This window comes from Tupaia chinensis, unplaced genomic scaffold (genome assembly GCF_000334495.1).
Source record: "Tupaia chinensis unplaced genomic scaffold, TupChi_1.0 Scaffold000140_1, whole genome shotgun sequence".
NCBI classification, from domain to species: domain Eukaryota; kingdom Metazoa; phylum Chordata; class Mammalia; order Scandentia; family Tupaiidae; genus Tupaia; species Tupaia belangeri.
Window position 1 is genome coordinate 9,529,133 of NW_006159610.1, and position 27,152 is coordinate 9,556,284.

The window sequence follows — 27,152 nt, forward strand, 5'->3', positions numbered from 1 at the left end:
GTTTCCAGATACCCATGGAAAAGGACTCTATTACTTGGCCAACTTCTCTGTCAGCCAGGTGAGTGTGACTGATACTATGATGGAAAAATAGAGTTCTAGTAGCTTAGTAAATTGCTGAATAATGTAAGGGCATAAAACACCACCTAGCGTTCCTTCTCTGCTCATTTGGTAATTCATATCCTCCCTTTCCTATAGACTGCAGGTGATTTACTATGCTTCCAGGCAGTTTTTTATGGTTAAACATATTCATAATTAGTTAGAAACTTATTCTAGTTTATCATTTCACAGATATTTCTGTTTTTCTAGATTTCATTTTTGTGTTGCTTTGGAATGTTCTGCACATTTTGTGACTTCTCCACCTGTAGAATTTAAGTAGCTTTTGGTAGCTGAGACTGTCTCTGATAGAGTTCAGGGCAAAGCCAGAGACTTTGCAGGTGCTTGTTGATGCAACGTAGATGATAGTTGGCAATAGGAGATAGAGTGCTGAAATCATGTCTCTACCAACCAAGGACCCACGACAGTATCTCTTACATTATCTTACATCGTGAGCTACATTTGTGCCTAAAAATAGGTTGGGAAGATTTTGAACTGATTTGAACTAATTTTGTTTTATTTTCCCCTTTTGGTTTCTTTTATCTTCAATTGAACAGAATGTAATGGAGAGTCATGTAATTTTAAACAATTACATCGTCGCTACAAACCCTTTGAAGCTGGGCTACATTGAAATCTGGGGAGTGGGAAGTTTCCCCATTACCAGTGTCAGCATCTCTGCAAGTGGCACGCTTATAACACCCACCTTCATCCACAGCTCAGTAACACAGGTTTGTGACCAGCAAAGAGTCCAAATGATGTTTCCCAGACCCTGTATGCTTGGTGCAATGCTTGACTGTCTTCCTTCTGCATGGCACCCTCTCCTGCAGAGCCCATCGTGAAGCCCTGCTTGTAGTGTGTCAGCAGTGAACAGCATGGGGACAAAGGGGAAGTTCATGGTTTATTAGCATTTGGAATCAAGAGTCTGGATCCTTATTTACCTGTCTTCTTGTCTGCAAACCTATGTAAACTATGTCTTTACTCCCAGAGATCAACTTTTCAAATAACATGAGCTACCATAGTTCATGAAATATAAGGCATCATCAGTTACAAGTTGCTCCCTCATTTCACATGCCATGAAGAAAGGATGACAAAATGATTGCATAAGACAGTCATATCACTCAAATGTTTTATCTGAAACTTATACAAAGCTTTATGAAGCTTGTATAGATCTATTGATTTTTAATCTAAATACTTTAGTGGTTTTTTTTTCTTCTGAAATTTTTTTTATTAATTTACATTCATTCCCTGAGCATCATCACAACATTCTAAATGTGGTTTCCCATCTAGAATATACTGTATAGTGGCTTAATAATGCATGTTATCATCCATAATATTCCATTTCTACTTTCATATATATGTTTTTTACCCCATGTCTAGCCCTCTGCCCTATTCCATTCTCTTATTACACTATCTCTGCTGTCTACAGTTGTCTTCAATCCCTTTTCCCCCAACATTTCGTTGATCACACAATATCATAAGTAATCTAACTACTTTCAATAGCAAGATCAGCCGATGGTTTCAAGAAAAGCAGTTTTGAACTGGTAAGGATATTTCTTTGAAACTTAAAGCCTATAAACAGGTTAGTATTCTGTTCAAATAATAGGAACATGAATCTATTGATAGCTGAAGACAGGACAAAAATCCTTAAAACCAGACAACAAAGCTTAGAAGAAAAGCAGCAATATTTTAGTCAAGTCATAGAATACTGTTTCATCAGTTCAGTCTCATGTACTTAATCTTTCTTCTGTATCTGTTGAGGTTCGGCAGTGTTTTAAGTGATAATATAAAGGAAAATGTTTCTGGAAATACCTTGATGATTCTGCATCAGAGTAATGTAGTAAAAGTAGACCCTACATGTGAAGAAGTATTACAAATTCCTTAACCAGCCCAGCCACCATAGTGCAGTCTGCAGGGTGACACCGTGGGATAGTAGACCCACAATGCAAAGCCTGGTTTTGGATCCTGAGTTAACCAGAATACATAAACACATCTGTGATCCTTGCTGGCTGGGAGACTGGGGAGGATCTCAGTGTGGTGAGATACTGTCAAGGGTATCTGTTAATCTCTCTCTCTCTCTCTCTCTCTCTCTCTCTCTCTCTCTCTCAAAAATAAATAAATAAATGAACTATCAAAAATAACACAAAAGTAGAGATGGAAGAAGTTAAAGGGAAGTTAAGGCTGCCTGGCCTGAGCTGATTGCCAAAGACTACCACCTTACTTTCTACCTGTCTAGCTCAGGCTCTAGCCACATTGGGATGAGAGAGCTTTGGGTATACAAGAACCAGATACCTGAAAACAGTGACACTTTGGAGGAATTTTCTCCTTACAATGCCCCTTGCTCCAACACTGAGAAATAAAGGAGAGAAACTCCCCTCTGAAAATCTGAACCCAAAACTCCCACTGTGGGTACCACACTCCCACCCACAGTAGAGGAGGCAAACTGGCACAGAGCTAAACACACATCACAGGGAGGCACACAACTACAGAAACCTACTCCAAAGAAGTAGGAAGAAGCGAATATATCCCCAGATGACTAAAACCCAAAGCAAAATCCCAAGAAATATGAGAAAATCAGGAAATACCCCTCCCTAAAAGAACACAATAACTTCTTACCAACAATGGATAAAACAAGTGATCACAAAAATGTCAGATAAAGGATTGAGGATACTAATCATAACAAAACTCAATGAGATGCAAGAAACAACAACCAATTCCAGGAGATGAGAAAATCTTTTCCTTGTAGGAGAAACTATATAAAGTGATGAACACCTTGAAAAAGAATCAAATAGAACTTCTGGAGATAAATAATAAAATGCAGGAAATCAAAATCTCCCTCAGGGACCAGCAATTGGCATAGTGGCCATGTTGCTGGACTCTCATGTAGCTGACCGAGGTTCGAGTCCCAAACCCAGTGACTTAAAGTCATGCCAGGTATGTGTGCATATGTGCCCAAGATCCCGAGTGGAGAGTGGAGGAAAAGGGACTGTGGCATGGCCATTCCCCCCGGGGGGTGATTTCTTGCTTTCTGTCTCTGTCTCTCTGGCTAATGCATGCGCCCTATAGCAAAAAACTCTAAAAAAAAAACCAAAAAACAAAAAACCTCCCTCAAAAGTATTAGCAGCGGATTAGACCATGCAGAAGAAAGACTCTCTGAATTTTAAGACAAAAATCTCTGATTTAGTCCAAGCAGCTAAAATGAAGGGAAGAATAACTATTAAAAATGAGGACAAGATAAGGGAAATCCTAGACACAATTAATTGGCCAAATTGTCTCATAATAGATATTCTAGAAGACAAAAATAATTAAAAGCATAGAAAATTTCTTTCATGCTATATTAGCTGAAAACTTTCCAAATTTAGAGAGGCATATGGACATCCTAATCTATAGGAAATATAAAACCATCAAGTAGATTTAACATAAAAAAATTCTCTGCTGGGGGAACCAGCAGTTAGCGTAATGACTATGCTGCTGGACTCCCATGTAGTCGACCACGGTTTGTGTCCCGGACCCGGTGGCTTAAAACTCATGCCGGGCACTTGTGCGTGTGTGCCCAAGATCCCGAGAGGAGAATGGAGGAGAAGGGATTACGGCGTGACCATCCCCCCTGGGGGGTGATTTCTTGCTTTCTGTCTCTATGTCTCTCTCTGTCTGGCTGGCGAGCGCACGCGCCCTATAGCAAAAATCTCTCTCAAAAAAAAAAATTCTCTGCAAGGTACAGCATAGCCAAATTGTTAAAAATCAAAGATAAAGACAATATTCTAAAAATGGCAAGAGACAAATGCCCAGTTACTTACGAAGATTATCCCATTAGACTAACACCAGGCCCCTCAAATGAAATAATGCAGGCAAGTAAAGACTGGGAAGGCATATTTAAAACTCTGAAAGAAAAACAGTTTCAACCAAGAGTACTATACTGGCAAGATTAGCCTTCAAATGGCAAGGAAAAATAAAATTATTTCAAGATAAAAGCTAAAAGAATTCACCAAAACTAAATTAGCTCCTCAAGAAATACATAAGGGAATAATGTTTTACACAAGTTTTCATTCTATTATGGTCTTGATTTTACTATATATCTCTTCCTAAAAAAATCGTTAAATGGCTTCCCTAACGGTGGTGATAGCAACGGAGTCCACACATGCACAGATGATAACAGTTATGGCATGAGCGCTGTCTGGCTCACAGGAATGCTAATTCCTACTTCATGGATGTTAAATGGTAAGAAGGCATTCTTTCCAATGTGTTTATTAGTTGTTTCTCTGCAGTAGTTGCATATTTCATTATTTAAAGGTTATCTCTATCACTGAATAACTTTGGTAATCTAAGGAGTTAGGAAACCCTTGAAAATTTGAGAACATTCTGGCAACTAGACAATGAATTGTGAAAGTATTAGGTGGTTATGTGAACATTGACTTGAACCTGATTTATTTTGTGCAGAAAAATCTCAAAAACTAGACGCTTAGTGCCTTTCCTGTGGTTCTCAACAGGTGTTGAGCATCGACCTGACTAAGGAAAACCTCAGCCTACATAATTTCAATTCACTGACGTGGGGAAGCAGCCTGAACTTCTGGGACAATATCCAGCCATGAACAACTTCAGAACTATGTCTACTAAAGGCTTATGTTGTGCTGATTTTCACCCAGTATGGGTAAAATGTTTTGTTAATTTTGTTATACTTTTTTGTCTGTGAATCCTAAAAGTTGAATCTTAGCCCTGTGGGGTAGGCAGCTGGAAGATGTGGAAAATCTATGGGTTACCTTAATGTCTCTACATGATTAGAAAAGTACTTCTGGTTCATCATATGGCATTGGCTGAAGATGAACTGGATCCATAATGAAGTTTGTGTATGTGTAATCATGGAACAAACCCTCGTCTTTTGCTAAATGCCTAAAAAAAAGCTTGTCAATACTATTCCATTTCTTGAAGCCAATCAATGCTTCAAGAAAGTGTTGAGGAAGAAAACCTGCTAGTTGTTTATAGGGAGCTATATGCTGACAGCATGATGTAAAGGGAAGAAAGGCAAATGCAAGGAAAGGTAAGCAAGACAGATCAGAGGAAACAGAAGAGGATGGTAGAAATGATCATAAATAAGAACATAATGTAATTTGTCAGGTTACTATCCCCAAGGGGAGAAAAAAGGGAGAGTTTACTCACTTAAAGAAGAGGGGCTGAGAGAAATCTTTAACATATTGGGAATAGGCATGCGGATGAAATGTAAGCAAGCAAAGTTGATGGAAGGAGTTTGGATACAAAAAATAATTAATTTTTTGCAGTATTGGGCTTTGAAATGTATAAATCTCATTTGTCTACCCACACAATTTGTATGCTGAAAAAAAATAAAACAAATGAATTTTCAAGAGATTTTGAATTGTATGGTATTTGAATCAAGGATAATCTCACTTCGAGGTTATGGTTTCTTATTCTGCAAGCTCTTTGAGTTGCTCTTCCTGGTTCTCTTTGGCGTCAGAACCTGTCTAGTCTAGTCCTCCAATGGAATGGTCAGGTTTATGATTATCCACTCTTTTCTTTCCATCTCTACCATGAGTCTTTCTGTTTGTGGGAGCAGTTGCAGTGATGTAGTCAGTAGCATATTGATCTATAGTGCTGGGAATCACATCGATGACTGTAGGTTAGGTCCCGAGTTGACTGAAAACATACCAAGTGCACATGGCGCCCAAGATCCTGACTAAATGGGGACCTGGAAAGGAGATCTCAGGGGTAAGGGATCCTGTTCAGGGGAAAGGCATCCTGTTCAGAGGACTTGTTTCTCTGTCTCACTCATACCCCCTCCCCTCTCATATAAAAGAAATAAAGGAAAATAAAAAAAAAAAAAAAAAGAGAGAGAGAGAGATTTAGGTTTGTGGAAAGATGTACTTGAATTGTTGTTTTAGTCATTATAGCAGTTGTATATGTGGATAAATATTAACTATTGCAAAAATAAAAGTTACAGTACTATTAGTTAAAACATTAGATGGTTAAAAAAAACTAGGTACTTAAAATGTAGGATAAAGAAATTGTGTATTAATGTTTACCAGGAGTATTTACTTTGAGTAATTGCATGAACATGAGTTAAAAATGAATGTGTCTACTTCTTTATGCCTTTGTTGTTGTTGTTCTTATATACCAGAGAGCCATTCTCAATATACACTGGTGTGTTAGCACTTGTATAAGGTTATAGACAATATTGTTAAATTGGCTCAATGTTCAAATGATCAAAATAAGGATATTTCAGATGAGGGTCTCAGCTAGCTTGGAAACTAGTGAGTCACAGAAAAATCAATTATGATATTATGGTTTGAATGTGTCTTTCTAAATTAAGAGAGTAAAAAATCTGTGGTGTTGAAAGGTGGGTCTTTGTCAGGAGATTGGAATAAGATAAGGTCATTATGGTGGGGCCCCTATGATTGAGTTCTGGTGGGTTCATAAGGAGAGGAAGTGAGAACAAAGCACAGGCAGGAGCAGAGACATGCCCTCCTGCCCTCTCACCACGGGACACCCTGCACTGCCTGTGGACTCTCTAGAGAGCCCCCACCAACGAGAAGACCCTTGCTGGGTGTGGCCCCTTGACCTTGGACCTCCAAACTGTGAGTTAAATACACTTCTAGTATTTATACATTACCCTAACTTAGGTATTTCTGTTATTAGCAACATAACAGATTAAGACACATGGGAACCCTCTGAAAGATGAAAAGGCATTATTTTACACTCTTGAGAATTCCTTCAAAGTTCAGCTTAATAGAAGAAAGCTGGACTCTCACATCTGCTTCTATAGCTAATGTTTTGTGGTATGACATTTTATATAACTTCTGGAGAACTCCATTGTATGCTTATGAGAAAAGGACAATAAAAAGGGCAAATGCTTTCTTATTTTTTTGAAAATAGTGTTATCTCACAACTTCCCTGAACAGGTCTCAGGGTCCCCAGAGATTGGTCTTTGGATGATACTAAAACTGCTTCACCTGGGGCCACATCCATTTGTGGCTAATCCAGAGTGGCCCTACAATGTGTACCTACATATATACTCTTGTTAAAGGAAAGGTTAGCGTCTTACTTTCTGATGTCCTCTCTCTTCCACAGATCACATCATTTTACTTTATCTCATCAAAGGTGCACTAAAATAAAAAATAACAATCTTTTCGCCAGTCAGTGGTGTGATGGTTAAGGTGACTGAATCCCACATGGCTGACTATGGAGTCTGAGTCTGGGAACTGAGGGCCTGAGAAACACACTGGGTGTTTGTGTGTGTGTACCCAAAATCTGCAAAGGAGGACAATAGAGGAGAATAGATTGCAACATGACTATCCCTCACAGGGGGTGAGGGAGTGGCGCTTTCTTCCTCTCTTTCTCTCTGGTGAGGATATATACCCTCTGGTAAAATGAAAACATATTAACAGTCCTAAACACTTTCATGTGACTAGGAAGAAATAAATTCCCTTTCTTATTAATGCTACAGCATGAACTGTCAAGTGGACCTATGAAGATAAAGTTATATTGGTTTAAACATATCTTGCCAGGGTCTCACCAATATGCTGTTATTTTTGTCATTGCAGCATGTTCACCGAGAATTTCGTATCTGGTCTCAGAGAATAGTTTTTTAGAAAGTTAAGGCTCAGGACCAGCAGATGGTGTGATGGTTATGCCTCTGGATGCTCACATAGTAGACCACAGTTCAAGTCCTAGACCCGGCAGCTTAAAACTCATGCTGGGTGCGCATGTGTGCACACCCAAAATCCTGATAAGAGAATGAAGGAAAAGGGATTGAATCACAGCCATCCCTCCTGGGTGGTGATTTCTCACTTTCTGTCTCTCTGTCTCTCCAGCAAGTGCATGCACCTATAGCAAAAATCTCTCTCTTAAAAAAAAAGAAAAGAAAGAAAGAAAGTTAAGAATCATCCGTGCAAGGGGGCTTTAATACTGAACATCTGCACTCTGTGGCAGAAACTGAAGGACTTGAAAGTGTAGAAGTAGAGCAAATAATATTAGATACCAGCAACTGCTTGGGGAAGGGATATATAGAGGATGTGTGGTAAAAATTTTAATGGACACAAGAGTGCATGTAAATAAGGTGAAGGGCCATGGGATGGTGTATCACCACAGAGGAAAAAATATGAACAGCTCAAAACACAGTCCCCCCACTAAAAAAAAACAAGTAGAACTGTTTTGAATGTGAGCAACATAATGTAATGTTCATGTTGAATAAGAGGGATATGTGTATATCTGATTTGATTATTCACACTATGTGCATGCTTTGAAAAGCCATACTGTACCCCACAAACATGTACACTAAATATAAATAAACCAGAAATCACAATAAAAATAATCATGGAAAAGCAGAAATAAAGTAGGAGTTTATTCAACTGCTGTTTGTACTGTCTGTCTTCAAATTCATATCCCAGGTTTGTATGTTTTCAAGTTAAATTTGGCTTTCTAAGTTGTCACAACATGTTGTGTGTGTGTGTCTCATGAACAGAGGGCATAGTCTGCACCCATTGTGGAAATACTGTTGTCTGCCACGAGGAGGTGAATGTGGGTCACTGAGTCCCAGTGCCCGTGACTCTTCCAGGGTGTCCTAACTGCATGTCCAGGTGCTGGCTCTGCACGTTGGGCTCTGCTGTTTCTTTGCACTTCCAGAGTGAGGACTTGCTACCTGTGAAACAAATCTCATGGCTTAATGATCTTTACTCACAAGATTTTGAAAAAGTCGTAAAGTTTATTTTTCCCTAACTTTAAACTGGCTTTGAAAGTTTTAGATATAGCACCCAGAAACACTGTATTTTGGAGAACTTAAGCTGTTATGCACATGGAAACCTCTAAATGTGGTCTCCCACACTGACAGGTGGGATGGCAGCACTTTTCTGCTTCCGTCTTCAGGTGCTTTTTCTTAAGTGCACTTCTACTTTTTCTGACACTTCGCATTTCCATCTTCCATGTTCATGTTTTCAACCTTTCGGGGGATCTACTAAAGAGTAATTAACTTGCACAGGGCCAAGGGAGCACAGAAAGTACCCAGCAGTACATTTCAGATCCACTTGCTTATTTGATGATGACCCTTCAAACATTTTATATTATTTTCTGCCTTCCTAACTGGTTTTCATAAAGAGAAAAGTGATTGTAAAGCACTAAGTAAAGCATTATTTGGAATGGATTTTTGAAAAATCTATAAAAGGCAGAGGAGGGAAGTCACCCCTTTTGTTCTGGTTGGTTTGAAATAACTATAGTACATATTTCTACTTGATGGGTAAAGCATTAAGTTAAAATATTTATTTGAAAGCATTAGCAAAGCACTTCAACTATTTGCTGGAGTATATGTTTTAGTAAAGCAAACACATCTGGATATTTATCATTGCTCACATTTAAATGCATTGTTGTGAGCCAAACAGGCAGGGGGCATTCTATGGCTAAATGTGGTCACATTCTTGGTCTTTGCCTTCCCCATCACCTCCAAGGTATAGGAAATCAGGATTTTGGTGGTTGTTAGAAAACACGTGGTGTATTCACTGTATATTAAATATACTTGTATTTAATGTTTCAGCACAGGAAATTGTGTGTACATTGTGGTCCGCTTTGTTTCATTTGCCATGAAGATTTGAACAGAACAGACTTTTTATTTATGCAAATTATAAGAAATGAAAAACTTATAACTTCATTAGTTGGAGCTTCTGGACAGCATCATACTGTATGTGTGTATGTGATTTTTTTTTTTTTTTGTACATCTGGTTTTTTTAAGTTGCCGATTTCAATGTCATGGTCCCTAAGTACTCTCACATTACTTATTTAGAGAATCCATTGTTAAAAGTTGTAAGGAATTTGAAAGATGGGCTTTTTTCTTTTTTTTAGTTGAGGAAGGTGGAAGGTGGGGGTAGGATGATTGTGTCCTGAAAACTTCTGTTAGTTTATTCCTGAGGAGAAAACTAAGAAAATGTGTATTTGTCTATTGCTAAAAATGACATAATACTGTTTTATATTTATTTGTTCCAGGTGTCTTTTGTAAGAGAAGAATAAATAATAAGGAACTACTGGTCTAAAAAAAAAAAAGTATGAGTTTATTTGGATATAAAATATTTTGGAAATCCATGTATAGTTTTTCCATAACAGGTATTTTCCATAAACTTAAAAAAAATTTTAGAGAGATTTTTGCTATAGGGCACATGCACTTGCCAGAGAGACAGAGAAAGACAGAGACACAAAGCGAGAAATCCCTCCTCCCCCCCAGGAGGGAGATGGTTATAGTGCAATCCCTTCTCCTCCATTCTCCTCTTGGGATTTTGGGCATGCATGCACGTGCGCCCGACATGAGTTTTAAGCCACTGGGTCTGAGATTTGAACCATAGTCGGCTAAGTGGGAGTCCAGCAACATAACCAGTATGCCATCTGCTGGTTTCTTCCATAAAATTATTTTTTTTTTGGAGAGGTTTTCGCTATAGGGCGTGTGTGCTCACCAGACAGAGAGAGACATAGAGACAGAAAGCGAGAAATCGCTCCCCAGAGGGGATGGTCACGCCGCAATCCCTTCTCCTCCATTCTCTTATTGGGATCTTGGGCACGCACGCACACGTGCCTGGCGTGAGTTTTAAGTCACTGGGTCCGGGACGCGAACCGCAGTCGACTATGTGGGAGTCCAGCGACGTAGCCATTATGCAAACTGCTGGTTCCCTTCCATAAAATTTTTGAAGACCCCCTCATTTGGTTGCTTTTTGACCTGATGCTGCTTGTTTTGGTGACAGAGTTCTGCCAACAGTTAACTCTACCTTGCCTTCTTAGTGACAGACAAGGGGAAGACATAGAGTCACATGCTTGTCTCTTCTCTTTAAAATGGCACTGTTACTTTTTCATTGGTCAACATAATCATGGGAGCCTACATTTTCTAGTTGCTAGTTAGCAAGAAGGAATGGTGACGTTGACTATTTTCTACACTTCAGAAAATGGGTTATAATTGAGCTGGGATTGTCTGTCACCATTTGTTATGTAAATGATATCACAATGAGCACAGCATGTGTGGAGTTAAGAGTAAAGTATCACAGGAAGAATAGAAAGCTCTTGTGCAATGACAGATCACCTTTCCTGCTCTTTTGCCAGGATATCTTCTGAATTTGAAATGAAATCCAGATATATTTCCCTTCTAACAAAGGCTACCTTGTACTGGGGCAAAAGATAAGGCTGATGTGTCATTCCAGGAGTTTATAGATGCAGAAACCTGTTCTTATCTCTCTTTCTGTCCCTGACGTGTGTGTGTGTGTGTGTGTGTGTGTGCACATGTGCAAGTGGTCTTGATCATGTAGTAAGCATTTGAAGCAAACACAGAGAACTACTTTGGGCATTTATGGTTCTTAGATTCCCCTGAAAGAACCCACTATCCCCTCATGTTTTGCTGTGGTGACTGGTTGTGTAAAATTGCTTTCTATCTTGGAGGATGGCACTTAGAAAGTTAAGGATCAGGGACTAGCAGGTGGCATGGTGGTTAAGGTGCTGGACACTCCCATATGGCTGACCACGGGTTGAGTCCTACACCTGGGGACCAGCTTTCTCACTTTCTCTTTCTGTTTCCCTCTGTGTGTGTTTCTCTCTGGTCAAATTAAAAATAAATAAATGGATGAATACATTAAAAATTTTAATAAAAAGTAATTAAAAATAAAAAGAAAGTTAAGGATCATGCTGCAAAAGATCATGCTGCCATTCCCCCTCATCATAGGTCATGTGTGCTGGCCAGAGAGAAACAGAGAAAGATGGAAAGTGAGAAATAACCCTCCCCAGGGGTGATGACCATACCACAATCCCTTCTCTTCATTCTCCTCTTGAGATTTGGGCATGATTTTTGAGCCCCTGGGTCTGGGATTTGAACTGCAGTCAGCCATCTGGGAGTCCAACACCATAACCACCACTCTACCTGCTGGCCCTCATGCTGCCACTTTGGAAACAGTTCTGTAGTTTTTCAAAAAGTTAAGCATTTCATCACCATATCACCCAATAATTCTCTGCCTAGGTATATACCCAAGAGATATGAAAATAGATGTCCACACAAAAACCTGTTCATGCACAATCATTGTGACATTGTTCATAACACCCAAAAAATGAAACCAAGATAATGTATATCAATTGATGAATGAATAAATGAAATGTCTTTTATCTGTACAATGGATATTATCCGGACTTAAAGTAATAAAGTACTGAGACGTACAGCAGCACGGATGGACTTTGAAAGCATGCGAGAAGTGAAGGAAGCTAGTCACAAATAGCCACATACTGTATGAGTCCATTTATATGAAATATTTAGAATGGGCAAATCCATAAAGATAGAAACTACTGGATCATCAGAAAAGTCATACTGCATTTTTGCATAGAAAAACAGAAAAATCTGTCATGACTTTTTTAATGACCCAATAATTTGGTGGGAGGACTAGGAGAGAGATGAATGGAACGTGACCACTAGTAAGTTTACAATTTCTTTTCTGGATCATGAACATGTTCTGGACTAGATAATAGTGATGATTGAAAAGCTTTGTGAATATACTAAAAACCACTGAATTGTATACACTAGAAGGGTGAATTTTATGGCATGTAAATTATATCTCAATAAAAAATAACCTGCTTTAACTAGTATAAGCATACATTTTGAAAAGAAGCTAGTGCTCTGTCGAAACTCCAGGGGAGTTAGAGTTGGGTTTATAGGCTATATGGTTGGAAACAAAACCTAGATTATCCTGTGGAACATTCTATTGCTACTTCCCTTAGCAGGTGTCTGGCAGACTGCACCCAAACACTAAGTGTAGGATACCATTAAGCTCCCTATGCTGCTGCCTCAGAAACACTGTATCTCTTCAGCCTTCTGGATTCCATGTAGTACTTCCTCTCTACAGTTCTTTCTGCATCTAAATGATCACAAGCACAGCTCATTGGTTGAGCCTAGGCCATAGTCTATAGCTTAACTAAAACGGAGACTGTGAAATCAAGTGGGGTGGGGGTGGGAGAGCAAAAAATTTAATGGACACAATAATAGAAAATTATCTGTTGATGATAAGATGTTTAGTAATAGCTCTGACTGAATTAATATGCAATATATATGCTGGGAAAATTTATTTTTATGTTGTAGAGATGCAGTAACTAAACATAATAAAAAATAGATGAAAAAAGAACACAAATTTAGCTTCTTTTTTAAAAAAGAATTATTTTATTTAACTTTATTTATTTATTTTAATTTGCTCAGAGAGGGACAGAGCAAAAGAAAGTGAGAGAGATGAGACAGAGATAGATAGATAGAGAGAGAGAGAGAGAGAGAGAGAGAGAGAGAATGTAAGCTGCCAGGTCTGGGACTCAAACCATGGTGAGCCACATGAGAATCTAGTGCCTTTAACCACCATGCCACCTGCTGGCCCCAAGGCAGAATTCTTAAATTGAGAAGATCCTCAAGTCTAAGTGTATTTGGAAGGTTGTGAGTAAAATGTGACTCATATCTACAACAGATAATCTTCCCACTTTATGAAAACATAACTTTCATTTTAATGGTGCTTAACTTAATTAGAATAATTGGTGGAAAGGCTTATTTGAGTTAATGAAAATTTAAATTATACCAAGAGAAGTTTGGAGGGCAAAAATGGAGAAAGAAACAAAAATGGAGAAAGAATGGAATGAACTGAGAGTTATCCATTCTTTCACTTACTTAGGTAACAAATAACTATTTATTTAAAATATCTATGGGTATTGCACATAGTTTTAAGCACAGGAAATACAACAGTGGAGAAAGATGGACAAGACTCTAGTCTTGAGCTCGTTTGGCTATGTGTGGAGACAAGCCAGCATAATATAATGTGACAAGCAAAGTAACCTGATATGAACAGGGACACAGAGGAGGGACTATGGGAAAAAACCCTCCTCTTTTTATTAACAAATGGAGAGCAAGGGCCCTTTTATGGCCTGTTGGAAAATGCACTCCCCTCTTTCAATTGCTGTCAACTTTATAGGGCAATAAATCGACAGGGCAGGAGCCGGCTACAGCAGCCCAGTCACCTTCACCCAGTGCTCCTGATGAATCGCTGAGGGACAGACACAGCAAAGGATATAAGGCCATGAGGTGAGTACTTTTCCCTATGTAGGAAGTGCTTTGGGCAAGTGAGATCCCTTTCATTTTTTGTTTTCCTGCTTCTTGCTCTGTTAAATGATCTGAATGGCCATAGTTCTAGATCTGATCTTTCCTTTCTATAGAGGATGAGGAGAAAGGATGTTTTGTACATGGAGAGGACAGGTGTGTATGTGTGTTTAGAGAACATATAGAGAATGTGTAGTGTGAGATATTTTGTCCTCACTGGGAGAAACGAAGGAAAGAACAATCACATGGAATCCTTCTGGAAACTAGCTGAAGATAACATGGATTCAGAGGAAGAAAAATGTTTCACAGCTTTGAACAAGAGGGCATTCTAAGTATGAAAGATGTTCTACCTTCAGGAATCCTTGCTTCTCTCCTCTGGATCACAATAGCTCCTGTGGCAGGAAAATATGCCTAGAGTTGTCCTTAGAGTGTTCCTGAATTTCTTGAGCTAGGATGCTAAATGTGCTCCCTTGGGAGGATTAAGGAGGCATGGAAGAGTTGCCTGTTTCTAGTTTGTAGAGATGGAAAGAAAAATCTCTCTATGGAGAGAAACAATACATGGAGAAGGAGGCTAATTGATTGGCAATATGTTTGCTGTCGTATTGAATTGCTGACTTTATGTATAAGAAACTAAGTCAGGAATTATGAGTATATGGAGTGAGTCCCTCAGATATCTTTCACTTCCTGAAATTCCACCACTGCAGCTTTTTGAAAGTTGATTTATTTTTTTCTGAGAGAGATTAAAAGAGAGAGAGAGAGTGTGTGAGAGGGAGAGTCAGGCATCTCTAATAGGGCCTTCATGCTGTAATTCACCCCTAGCTTCAGCCAGCCAGGATCCTGGGCACACACATGTGCTCAGTGTTTACAGAGAGCCCTCAGGATGTCAGTCTGGCACCTTCTCATATGGCATCTGCCCATACGGCACCAGCATTGTGGAGCATTGTGTAATTGCTATGTCACCACGGCTGGATGGATGAAGTATCTTCAAGGTCTTTAAACTGAAGTCTAGGAGACACTGTGGAGAGCATACTTAAGTACTCGCTCTAGAAGTTGTAGCTCTTGGTGTTTGCCTCAGTTCCACCACTAACCATGGATAGACAAAATTTCTTTATATTCACCTCTAAGATGGCAATAATGATGCCTACATGATTAACTTTGTAGGAATTTTATGAAAACATAATAATATGATATATATTGGGTTGTCTGAAAAGTCATGATGCATAGAAACATAGAAAAACATAGAAAAATATGTCCTGACTTTTCTGATAACTCAGTATTTTATGGAGACTAGGTAAACCTTTCAATTAATTTACACTGGCAGAGAGATACCTGATAGATTTGGGTTGCTAAGAAAGACTGGTTAATAAACCTCAGTTTCAATCGCATACACCAGTTTCTCCAAGGGTTAAGGGTTCTTCTTAAACCCTTTTTGATAAATTATCTATAAATCCTTATTCCACACTCTCACTTAAATATTAAAGTGCTTCTTTTCTTAGATTATTATACATTAACCTAAAGGCTGGCCCAAATAAATATTCTAGTTAGGGGTCAGCAGGTGGCAAAGTAGTCAGGTGCAGGACTCCCACACGGCTGACTGTGGTTCAAGTCCTGGACCTAGAAGCTTGAAAATCACACTGGGCGTTTGTGTGTGCATGCTCGAAATTCCAGGAGGAGAATGGATTGCAATGTGACCATCCTGAGGGGTGACTCCTCACTTTCCCTCTCACTCTCTCTGTCTCTCTCCAGTGAGCACAGGTACCCTATGGCAAAAACCTTAAAAAAAATTAAAGTTATACATTTATGTAAAAATATTACAGAAATGGTCATGGCATTAGGATGCAATTGAGAAGAGCAAGGTGCTGGGAAATGCAACATGAGAGGAGAAGCAAAATAAAAATGAGAGAGAGAAATCTTTGTCCATATTGACTTATAGATTGTTGTTGCCAAAATAATGGTTTAGTATGGTAGGAATATAGGGGAAATAAGCTAATCAGCTGGGCATAGAAGATTATAAAGATTTTTGATTACAAAGCTGAAGCATTTATAATTTATCTAAAGACAATCTAAGGCTTCCATACAAGGGATCCACTTCTGTGTACTGGCTCTTTGGGGAAATGACCCAGAGATAATTGGGAATGAAGTCTGACTAAACTGGTAACAGATTGTGATGCGGGGCATTGTGACCAAATAGATAACCAGAGCTGTAAGGAGGAGCTGTTAGCATTACCAATGTGTGCATCCAGGAGATGCTGCTGTCTGCCGCCCATCCCAGAATAGCTGTGAGTGCTCTCATCTAGCTCTGCCATTAAGTTATTGGGACACTTTGTTTCTTTCTCTCTCTTCCAAAAAAAAGAAAAAAGAAAAAAAAATGGACCAGCAGTTGGCGTAAAGGCTATGTCACTTGACTCCCATGTAGTGGACTGTGGTTCAAGTTCTGGACCCAGTGGCTTAAACTCACACCGGGTGCGTGTGCATGCGTGCCCAGGATCCCGAGAGGAGAATGGAGAGGGGATTGCGGCGTGGCCATCCCCCCTGGGGGATGATTTCTTGCTTGCAGTCTATCTGTCTCTGTCTTTCTGGCAAGCGCACACGCTCTACAGTAAAAAAAAAACTTTCAAAAATGATTAAAAATAGAAAGAGAGAGAACACTAACACAGGAGAGGAGTAAAAAGATTCTTAGGGTCCAGGTAGTGGCACAGTGGTAAGGCAACTGTATCCACATATGAAGTTTCCAGGTTTGCATCCCAGAGACTCCCTGAGTACACTGGGCCCATGATCTAGACTGGTTGAGGCTGGGAGTGGATTGTGTCATAAAGACCCTATCAAAAGCATCTGTCTCTGTGTCTCTGTCTCTGTTTCTCCCTAGCATGGAAGAAATAAATAAATAAACTTTAAAAATGAGTCCTATATTTTTGTTTTTGTTTTTAAAGAAACTGGAATTCTGTTCCTCAAACTACTTATCTGAGAAGCAGCTAATTTGACAGAATTGACAGAAGTTGGGATTGAGGTGTGAGAAAAGATGATTTCACATCCACACATGTTGAATCAGGGGGACATGTAAGTGAAACGTCTAATAGGCAGCTAAATATATGAAGCAAAATCTTTGGACTAGAAACACAGGTTGAATTATCATCAGGTGTTCTACAAAGTTACATGAGTGTGGAGATTGCTCAAGGAGAGTGGGTAGTTTAGAAAGGATTTGTATGAAAATATAAGAAATATTACTATTTAATGAAATAGGGGACAAATGAAATAGAAGAGGAGCCAGAAAACCAAGATTTCATCAAGAAATGCATCCTGGAGAGTTTCAAGAAGGGAGTGGTTCACAGTGCTGGATGATTAAGAGAGGGCCCATTGTATTTATAACCAGGTCCCTGTTGACCTTGGAAAAGAAATTTCAATGGAATGCAGGAAGCACAAGTCATTTATGAGGAAGGTAATACAGATATTGTGAAATTATCTTTTCAGAATGTTAGCTATAAAAAAGAATAATGATATCTAGATAGGAACATAGTCATCAACAGCTCAGGGTGACTTGATATGTGTTTAGGAGAGAAAAAACAAGTTCTGAGGCAGAGGTTAATAATGCAAAAAAAAAAAAAAATCCCACAAAAACCAGAAGGGATCATTAGTAGAACAAGATTTTTGAGAAACTCAATGGCTTTGAAATAGACTAGATAAAAGATTAAGTGAGGGATTCTCAAAAGTTTATGGCAAAGACCAGTAGGTGGTGTGGTGGTTAAGGCACTGGACACTCTCACATGGCCAACCACGGTTTGAGTTCTGAACTTGGTGACTTACTTTCTCACTTTCTCTCTCTCTCCCTGTGTCTCTCTGGTCAAATTAAAATAAATGAATGATAAATAAAATAAAAATAATTCTTTTTTTAACAAGTTTATGGAAAATTTATATTATGAAAAAACTACACATAGATTTCAATTTTTTTTGCACCAAAATAAACATACTTTAATTTCATTTTTTCCACAGCTAAGAGCTGGGTGCATTGATACACATGGCAGATGTTTGACTGATGGTTTCATCATGTAGATTCACTTACAGACAAGGGATCCAGGAAGATGAGATCAATGGCAAGTTAAATAATAGATATTGAAGCATAGGTCAGTTAGAGATAAAAATCAAGAGGGGCTAAGAGATTAAAAGGAAGTGGAAAGTGAACAGAAGGCTCAATGTGATCAAAGAATAAGGAAAATTGAAGAAAGGCAATGAGACAGCAAAAGGACCTAAACTGGTGATCAGTAAATGAGAGGTAGAACTTAAAATTTCAAAACAGTGGGCCAGTCAGGTGGCATGGTGGTTAAGGCATCTGGATCCCATATGGCTGACTATGCAGTTCAAGTCTCAGACCAAGAAGCTTGAAAAATACTGCAGGCACATGTGCATGCATGCCCAAAATCCCAAGAGGAGAATGGAGAAGAAATTGCAGCATGGTCATCCTCCCTGGGGGTATTTTATTTCTCTTTCTCTCTTCTCACTCCTCTTTCTAGGAAGCACATATGCCCTATAGCAAGTTTTTAAAAAAATTCAAAATGGAACAACTCTGGAGCACCATAAATTCCAGGGTATAGCTAACATCTAAGGATGATGAAACTAAAGTGACAAAGAAAGTCATTGCAATTGAGGAGTGTCAAAACAGTGAGATATATAAAATGTCAGATTTACTGTAATTAAACCAGATCCAGAATATGATCTCAACTTTGTAGATGAATAATTACAGGTCCCAAAAGGTAAAGAGCCATCCATTAGTAAGAAAACCAGGACAAGAATCCAAGACTTTTGATTCCTGATTCAGTACCTCCTCCAATACAGCAAATGTTTTAAAACTTGGCTCAATGTGTGATCGTTAGAGTTGCTGTGAGCAACCCAATTTATACATGTTTGTGGACTGTGGAAGTATAATCAAGCTTTATGCTAGGATTGTTTTTGTTACCAGATTCTGAAAAGAATCAATGACCTCTAAGCAGTTAAATACCATGACATTATGTCATGGGACTGGGAAGAAGACTTGGATTCAGGCTTTGCTATTTTCTCTCTCATTGAATGTACCCTTCTTTTTGCCACACAGGTTAGGTATGAAGATCATAGAGATATCTAATATGACATTGTGAGACATCTTAGCTTCTCTCTCTTCTGTACATCAGTATTCTCTCCCTCCCTTCAGTTCTTTCTATCTGATATACTTTTCCCCGGACACTATTTATCCCTCCACAGACAGGAAAAAGGCAAGAACTCTAAAAGTGTTGGATGTACAAACTGGAGTTATTGAAGACCCCAAGATGAGTGATAACAAATATCCTCGGGAGTATGAAAAGAGAAAAGCTGATGACCACACTTTTTCTTTTTATAGACAAGTTGATTTTTAATCACCGTGCATATCTCTTCTCTTGGATTGCTGGGGATTTGCTTTAATCCAGTTATCTGTGTCCATCTAGATGGCGAGGAAACTCACTGTATTGGAAGTCCTTCTGATCATCTATTTCCTCATTGTGTCGGTCATAGATATCCTCTTGCTGTTTTTTGTATTGGAAAAAACTCCTCCAGGTAAGGGAGGCACTATTGCTGCTGAGTTGGGAGGGTGGATAAAGAAAGGCCATTTTGGTTGACAAAGATATCATTTTTTTCTCTCACTTTTCAGCCCGCCATCACATTGAAGTATGCAAGATCAACATTAGCAATTAATTTAAATCAACCTCCAAAAGATAGGAGCTCTTTTACTGCAACAAAACCTTGATTAATAATGAAATTCGGGGTCTTTAAAGCCCCATTTGATGCAATTTTAATAGGTTGCAAAATTAGGCTGAGCAAATGACTGTTCTTGAACCAAGAAGTAATAGAGTCTTTAATACAAAATAACAGTTAAAGTAACAGTGCCCAACCCCATTATGTCATGGAAAAGGAAACTAGATCTCAGGGAAGTTGAGAACTAATTAAGCTGGCCTAAATATATCAATTTTTTAGCCTCCAGCCCATATTATGATTGAAATAGCTGATTTCTTCACAGATGCCTTTGAAACTGCCCCCCCTCTTTTTTAGCAAACACACAGAAACATCAAACAGAATGCTTTTTCTCCATGTACACATTATACTCTAAATGATAAAATAATATGTTTAATAAAAATGTATATTCATTTACAAATGAATTTGGGTTTTATTTTTCTTGATAAATCTCATGGTATAGATGAAGAGTAAGTATACAGTGATAAAAAGTTGTACTGATAACAGAACCCTACCTGCTCCTGCTCAAGTCTCTTCTCACTATCTTTCACAACAAACATTACAGTACTTTCTAGAAACAGTTATGACTTTCCAAGATGATTTGAAAACTGTTAATATAAACCCTTCTATTACTACTTCTTCCTTATGAAACTTTTTTGAGTTACAGATCCCATGACTAGTCAATGCGTATGAATAAGTAATTTCTTTTACTTAACATAACTAGATCCTGCATTCATACTAAAACATACTATTATTTTTCAAATTAATTCCACTTTCAACTGTTTTATACATTCGACTTTTATCTGAGATATTGTGAAAAAATGTTTCCATGGTTGATAATTCTTTTTTTTGTTATTTTTTATTTTTCTAATTTGCTTTCTACATTCAATCATTGTACATCACTAAAGCTTATAAAATAAATTACCCAACATGAATACACTTCACACCAAGAACAAATAACATGAGATCTACTCCCTTAACAGATTTTTAAGTGTGTAATCCAGTATTGTTATCTATAGGCAAAAGATTGTACCCTATCTCTATGATCTTCAAAACTTATTATGACCTCCAAAACTTATTCATGGTGCATAACTGAAATGTTATACATATTGTTTATCACCTTCCTATTCCCCCCTGCCCCATTCCCTGCAACCATCATTTTATTCTTTGCTTCTATGAGTTTAACTATTTTTAGGTACGTCATGGAAAAGTAATATTACGGTATTTATCTTTCTGTGACTGGCACCATAATGTCCTCAAGATCCATTTGTTGCATGTTTTAAATTATTCTTTTTTAAAAATGTTTCTTTTAGATGGGGTTTCCGTATATTTTGTTTCTCTTATCTCAGCCTCACAGCTGAGATTAGAGACTCATACTAGCACACCCAACTCTTCTGTAGACGGTCTTACTATGTTGCCTAGGGCAGTCTTGAGCTTGCATTTCTTCTGCTTCAGCCTCTTGTTGGGATTAAAACACATGCCACCACTTTTGGCTTTTAGGTTGGACCAGGAATTGAGCCCAGTTTCCCACGTTGTCCCGGCCTATGAAGCGCAGTATCTTAGCAATGTGAACCACTGTGGCTATGCTAATTTCCTTTGTTTTTGTTTTGTTTTTTATTTTCTAATGTTCATTTTTTCTAAGAGAGAGAGATAGCCCAACAGTAACTTGACTTGTTCCTACTTTCAGACAGCCCCAGATCATGGAAACATGCATGTCTGATGTTCTGTAATATTACTCAGGGAGGACTCCAGTTAAGAAACCAGAACCTTCCTGTGTGGGTCACCCTTGCAGAACTTGTGTTTTACTGTGATACCATCCTCTACCTCCCTAATTTCCTTATTTTTCAGGTTGACTAATAGAAAATATATACAACCATGTTTGTAGATACCACTTTTTAAAATCCGGTCATTTTTCAATGTATATTTAGAACCTCCCCGGTCTAGCACTTAGGAATCAGTGCTCTCAATGTATATTTAGGTGGTTTCCAGATCCTAGTATTGTGACTTGGGCTGCAGTTAATATGGGAGTGTTAACAATCTCTTTAAGGTCGTAATTTCAATTCTTTTGGATAAATATCCAGAAGTGGCATTGCTAGATAATATAATAGTTTTATTTTTAAATTTTTGAGGAAATTTTATACTGTTTTCCATAGAGGCTGCACCATTTTATATTCCACAGAGTTTTGTACAGAGTTTCAATTTCTCCATGTCTTTACCAACACTTATTATTTATTTATTTATTTATTATTATTATTATTATTATTATTATTTTTACAATAATCATTTTAACAGATGTGATATGATATCTCATTGTGGTTTTCATCTGCATTTTGCTGTTGATTAACAATGTTGAACATCTTTTCAGATCCCTGACAGACATTTATTTGTCTTCTTTGGAAAAATGTCTCTCGAAGTCTTTTAAAATCACTATTCTTATTTTAAAATTCTGTATTCTAAAATGTTTATTCAAGTCTATTTTAATAGCAGGTCACTAGCTTTGTTGCTATTGAGTTTTTTGTCTTCCTTATATATTTCAGAAATTAAATTCTTTTCAGATATATGATTTGAAAATATTTTATCCCATTCTGTAGGTTGCCTTTTAATTGTGTTGATTGTTTCCTTTGCTGTGCAGAAATGTTTTAGTTTGATGCTGTCTTATTTGTCTTTTACTTTATTGTCTGTGGCTTTGGTGTTATATCTTTGAAATAATTGCCAAGGTCAATGTCATAAAATATTTTCCCTGTTTTCTCCCCCCTAGATATTTTATAGTTTCAGGTGTTATATTTAATCCATTTTTAAGACATATTTTTATTTCAAAACACGTTGTGCACATATGCTTCCTCCACTACACACACATTTTCATCTACACAAATGCAGGAACCTAACGATAGTAGAGATGTGTTGGGATTCTTTTTTTGAATGGGAACAAAGGCGATGAGGAGCACCTTTAATGTCCACAGTAACTTATTTCAAGCTTCAGGTGAAATCTTGGGGTTTTGGCTTATGGAGCCCACTGAATCAGTCCTACTTCTACTGTTGTTATTTGGGAAGAGGTTGGTTGTTATAAAGTTTGTTGCACAACTTTATAACATACTAAAAACCATTGAATTGTACCTTTTCAAAAGGCAAATTTTATGGTATGTGAATTATATCTCTTCAAAAAACAAGTAAAAACCAAATGTGTTTCATAATTGAAGAAATGTAAAACATTGTATTCAAGTGTAGATACTAACCATTGGTAATATATTGATTGGAAAAATTGGCTGAAAGTCTCTTTCTTTACTAGTTTCCTTTCTAGAAATATTACACTGCAAAATTTAAACTTTGTCTTTTAATTCCTATGCAGATTCTTCATTTATTCCAGAGTGCCCAGATATCTCCAACTCCGAAAGGATAGACTGTGCACCTGGCCAGGTGGTGACAGAGGTCAGAGAAATGGGGTCCCTACCAGTGGCCTACTGGGTTCTTTTTAAAAGAAATAAGTATGTGAATTGGGAAGAAGGTGGTGGTGGAGTGATCTCTTTGGAGTTCTTTCTTTTTGGTTTATTGAAATAGATGGCATCTCTTTTTCTTTTTCCTTTTCTTTTCTTTTCTTTTTTTTTTTGGAGAGGTTTTTTTTTTTTGCTATAGGGCGCGTGCGCTTGCCAGCCAGACAGAGAGAGACAGAGAGATAGAAAGTGAGAAATCCCCCCCCCCCCAGAGGGGATGGCCATTGCCCAATCCCTACTCCTCCATTCTCCTCTCGGGATCTTGGGCACGCACACACGCGCCCGGCGTGAGTTTAAGCCACTGGGTCCGGGACTCGAACCACGGTTGACTATGTGGGAGTCCAGCGACATAGCCATTATGCTAACTGCTGGTCCTGAAATAGATGGCATCACTAAGGAAGTGAGGAAGGAGAACAAAGTAAAGGGGAAAGTAAGAGAAACTAACAAGAGTACTGACCTATGGATTCTAAAGTCCAAAGTGCAGAGAGAATTCCAAGTGTTGCTGAATGTATCAATAGTGTAATTCCAAGGATAGAGGAAAGGTTAAAAGTTTGTGGGTAATAATATGTATCCCTTGAGAATAGAGGTTACCACACACATATGGATAATTGAGCACTTGTAGGACTTTTTAAAACAAAAGCCTCTGGAATTGTTATTATCAACAAAGTTCTCAGTAAACATTTGCAAAAGCACAAAGATTTTCCCTATGTAGCTTCCATAAGAATATCAACTATCTGACCCTACTTAGTTGTGACTTGTGATTTTGTCATAAAGATTGTATATATTTAGATTTCCTTTCTTTTCCCTGTATTCTATATTCTATAATATTCTACTCTGATGTTAATTATGACTACATTAAATTTTAGATTAAATTTAAACAATATTGACATCTTGATCATTTTTAATCTTCTCATTCAAAACCAGAACGTCTCTCATTTCAATTCTTCACACACACACACACACACACAGATATTTCAAAAATCATGAAAAAATGAGATTACAGTGTAAGTTTAATTCATTGCAAAATTTTAAAAAAATCCATTTATAGCGTTTTCTTTTTTAATTTTTCTTTTTTAAAAATTTTATACACATTCAATCACATTGTTAACTTACATAGTGAACATTTCAATATGCGAACATTTCTCCCCAGTCCAGTTGATCAAAATATCTTCTCTCAATAACACCACACCTTCTCATCCCGTCAATGCTCTGCCTCCGTATCCCTCCACCAAATGTCCTTTCTTAGGCCCCACTCCTCCACACACACCACAAATGGCATTCACACCCATCTCCTGTGTTTGTACAACCTTTCGTCAATCAGTTTCAGTCATAGAGTGCCAACACTTGGTATATATTAAGTGGGGACATACAATGTCTCTGCTTCCTAGCCTGGCTTGCTTCACTCAGTAGTAAGTCTTCCATATTCTTCCACTTTCTGTCAAAAGTAAGGGTTTTGTTGGTTTTTATGACTGAATAGTATTCCATAGAGTATATGTGCCACAGTTTTTCAATCCATTCATCCGTACAAGGGCATTTGGGTTGGTTCCATGTCTTAGCAATTGTGAATAGTGTTGTAATAAACATTGATGAGCAAGCACTTTTCCAATGAAGAATTCTTCTGTCCTTTGGGTAGATACAGAGGAGTGGGATTGCTGGATCATATGGTAGTTCTATTTGTAGAATTTTGAGGAATCTCCAAATTGTATTTATAGTTTTTTCATAATATGCATTTTCATAACTTTTTGAAGGCCCCTTGTGCATATACATACAAATTATATACATATTCATAATTATATATATGTATTTCTGAACTAAATTTTATTTCTCTTAAAATATTTTATTGCACATGAATGATAAGGATTTTCCTCATGTATTTTTATCCTTAGTGTCTACTGTAAATATAATTCATTATATTTTCTAACTGGTGCTTATTTTGTTAAATGCTTCCTTTTTTACTAATCATTATTGTATATTTATTATTTTTATTATATATTATATTTTTACTTATATTTCTTTTTTCATTTTTATTTTATTTTTTATGATGATTATTTATACATTCAATTGCTATACATAATTTGGATTGTAAAGAGATTTTACCCAGCATGATACACATCTCAGTCCAGTTGAGAATACAATACACATCCTCATCAACAGTTAACAAACCATACCTGTGTCCCACAGATATCTTGTCTCCTTATTTTCTCCTTAATTTCCTTTCCTGCACTCTTCCCCTCCCACACTCTCCTTCTACTTTGTCTCTAGCATCCACAACAATTGAAACCCATGTCTAGTTTTCCATAACATGCATTTTAATCAACTTTTTGAAGACCTTGCATAAACATGGTAGAGATAAGGGGTCTGAAGGAGTGGGAAGTAATGCCTCAAAGTTTTGACCTTTGGTGTCTGGGCTACTGGTAAATAGTGCTTAAAACTGAAAGAGGGATATTAGGGCAGGGCACATGCAAAAACATTATGTTTATCTGAGTGTTTATTGATTTTTCTAGGTCCATACACTTTGAAACAAATTATGTCAATAAAGTTGTCCTGGCCTATACAAACCAAGGTCAAACCAAGTTTCAAACATAGCAGAGGTATTTGATGTCTCCTTAAGACTTAGGAAAATTAATTATCCAGATCCTATTCAGAACTCCCAAATTCTTTGTCTACTGATCTCTTCCAGCCATTTTTGTTATCCAAAGACAATGAATCAGGAATGTCAATTATATATATGCATAATTAATAGGCAAGTCTAAAATAGTATAGTTGTAATATGATTACTTTGCTTATACTGAGTATGAAACTGTTTTGGTCACATGCTCTATACTGAATACATTTTAAAATAAGGAATATTAATATAGTTATATATAGAATTAAATGGAGAAATATGTATTCACAATTTTCTCTCTACTTCTAAATCTCCTCCCCAGAATCAAGTCAATAATATAATATGAACCCTTTTCTATGCTTTTACATGCATACATGTACATGTACCTATACATATTTATATATAGCTTTAACACAAACTTGATGATACTATATGTTTTCTAACTTTTTAAAGTTAAGGGATTTTAATTAAATTAAAATATTTAATTTAATTAAACATACAAATGTTTAATTTTTTCAGAGGATGCATTAGTTCACAGATAGAGAAAGTGAGAAGTCATTTTCTATGGGAATGGCCACACCACAATCCCTTCTCCTCCATTTTTTCCACCTCTCAGGATTTTGCACACACATACACACATGTCCAGTGCATTTTGCAAGCTGCAGGGTCTAGGACTTGAACCACACATTCAGCCATATGGGATCCATCCACCTTAACTACCATAATACTATTATATTTTTAAAATAGTTTGATTCTATTGAAATAATCATATAATTTGTGAATGACATTAAAAGACTTACTAATTTTGAAACATTCTAGCTTTTGCTTGATAAGCTTTATTTGCATATTATGCATTAATTATTTTAATACACTATTAAAACCAAATTGCTAATATTTTATTAAAATTTTTGGACATTTATATTTTTAAGGAAAATCATACTATGTATTTTTGTTTGCTTGTCTACTATTCACATTCAGTTTATTACCAGAATTATTATAGTTTCACAAAATGAATCAGAAAACTTTTTTGTCCTGAATATATATATATGTATATATATATATATATATATTCATATATATTATCTATCTTTCTATATCTATATCTGAATATATATTATATATAATATATATACTATCTATCTTTCTATATCTATCT

General features: G+C 37.2%; 2 protein-coding genes across 2 annotated transcripts in view; both read left to right on the top strand.

Annotated features, from left to right (window-relative positions):
- MGAM (maltase-glucoamylase) overlaps positions 1-5,451 on the top strand; it is a 101,222-nt gene extending 95,771 nt beyond the window's left edge. Inside the window, 3 exon segments of the mRNA XM_014586456.2 lie at positions 9-58; positions 651-821; positions 4,578-5,451. Coding sequence (XP_014441942.1) covers positions 9-58; positions 651-821; positions 4,578-4,679 — 323 coding nt within the window. The 3' untranslated portion in view covers positions 4,680-5,451.
- Positions 5,452-16,379: 10,928 nt separating this feature from the next.
- Positions 16,380-27,152, top strand: part of LOC102480355 (putative maltase-glucoamylase 2) — a 121,027-nt gene continuing 110,254 nt past the window's right edge. Inside the window, exons 1-3 of the mRNA XM_014586457.1 lie at positions 16,380-16,449; positions 19,621-19,729; positions 23,250-23,329. Coding sequence (XP_014441943.1) covers positions 16,417-16,449; positions 19,621-19,729; positions 23,250-23,329 — 222 coding nt within the window. The 5' untranslated portion in view covers positions 16,380-16,416. The remainder of the gene's footprint in view (positions 16,450-19,620; positions 19,730-23,249; positions 23,330-27,152) is intronic.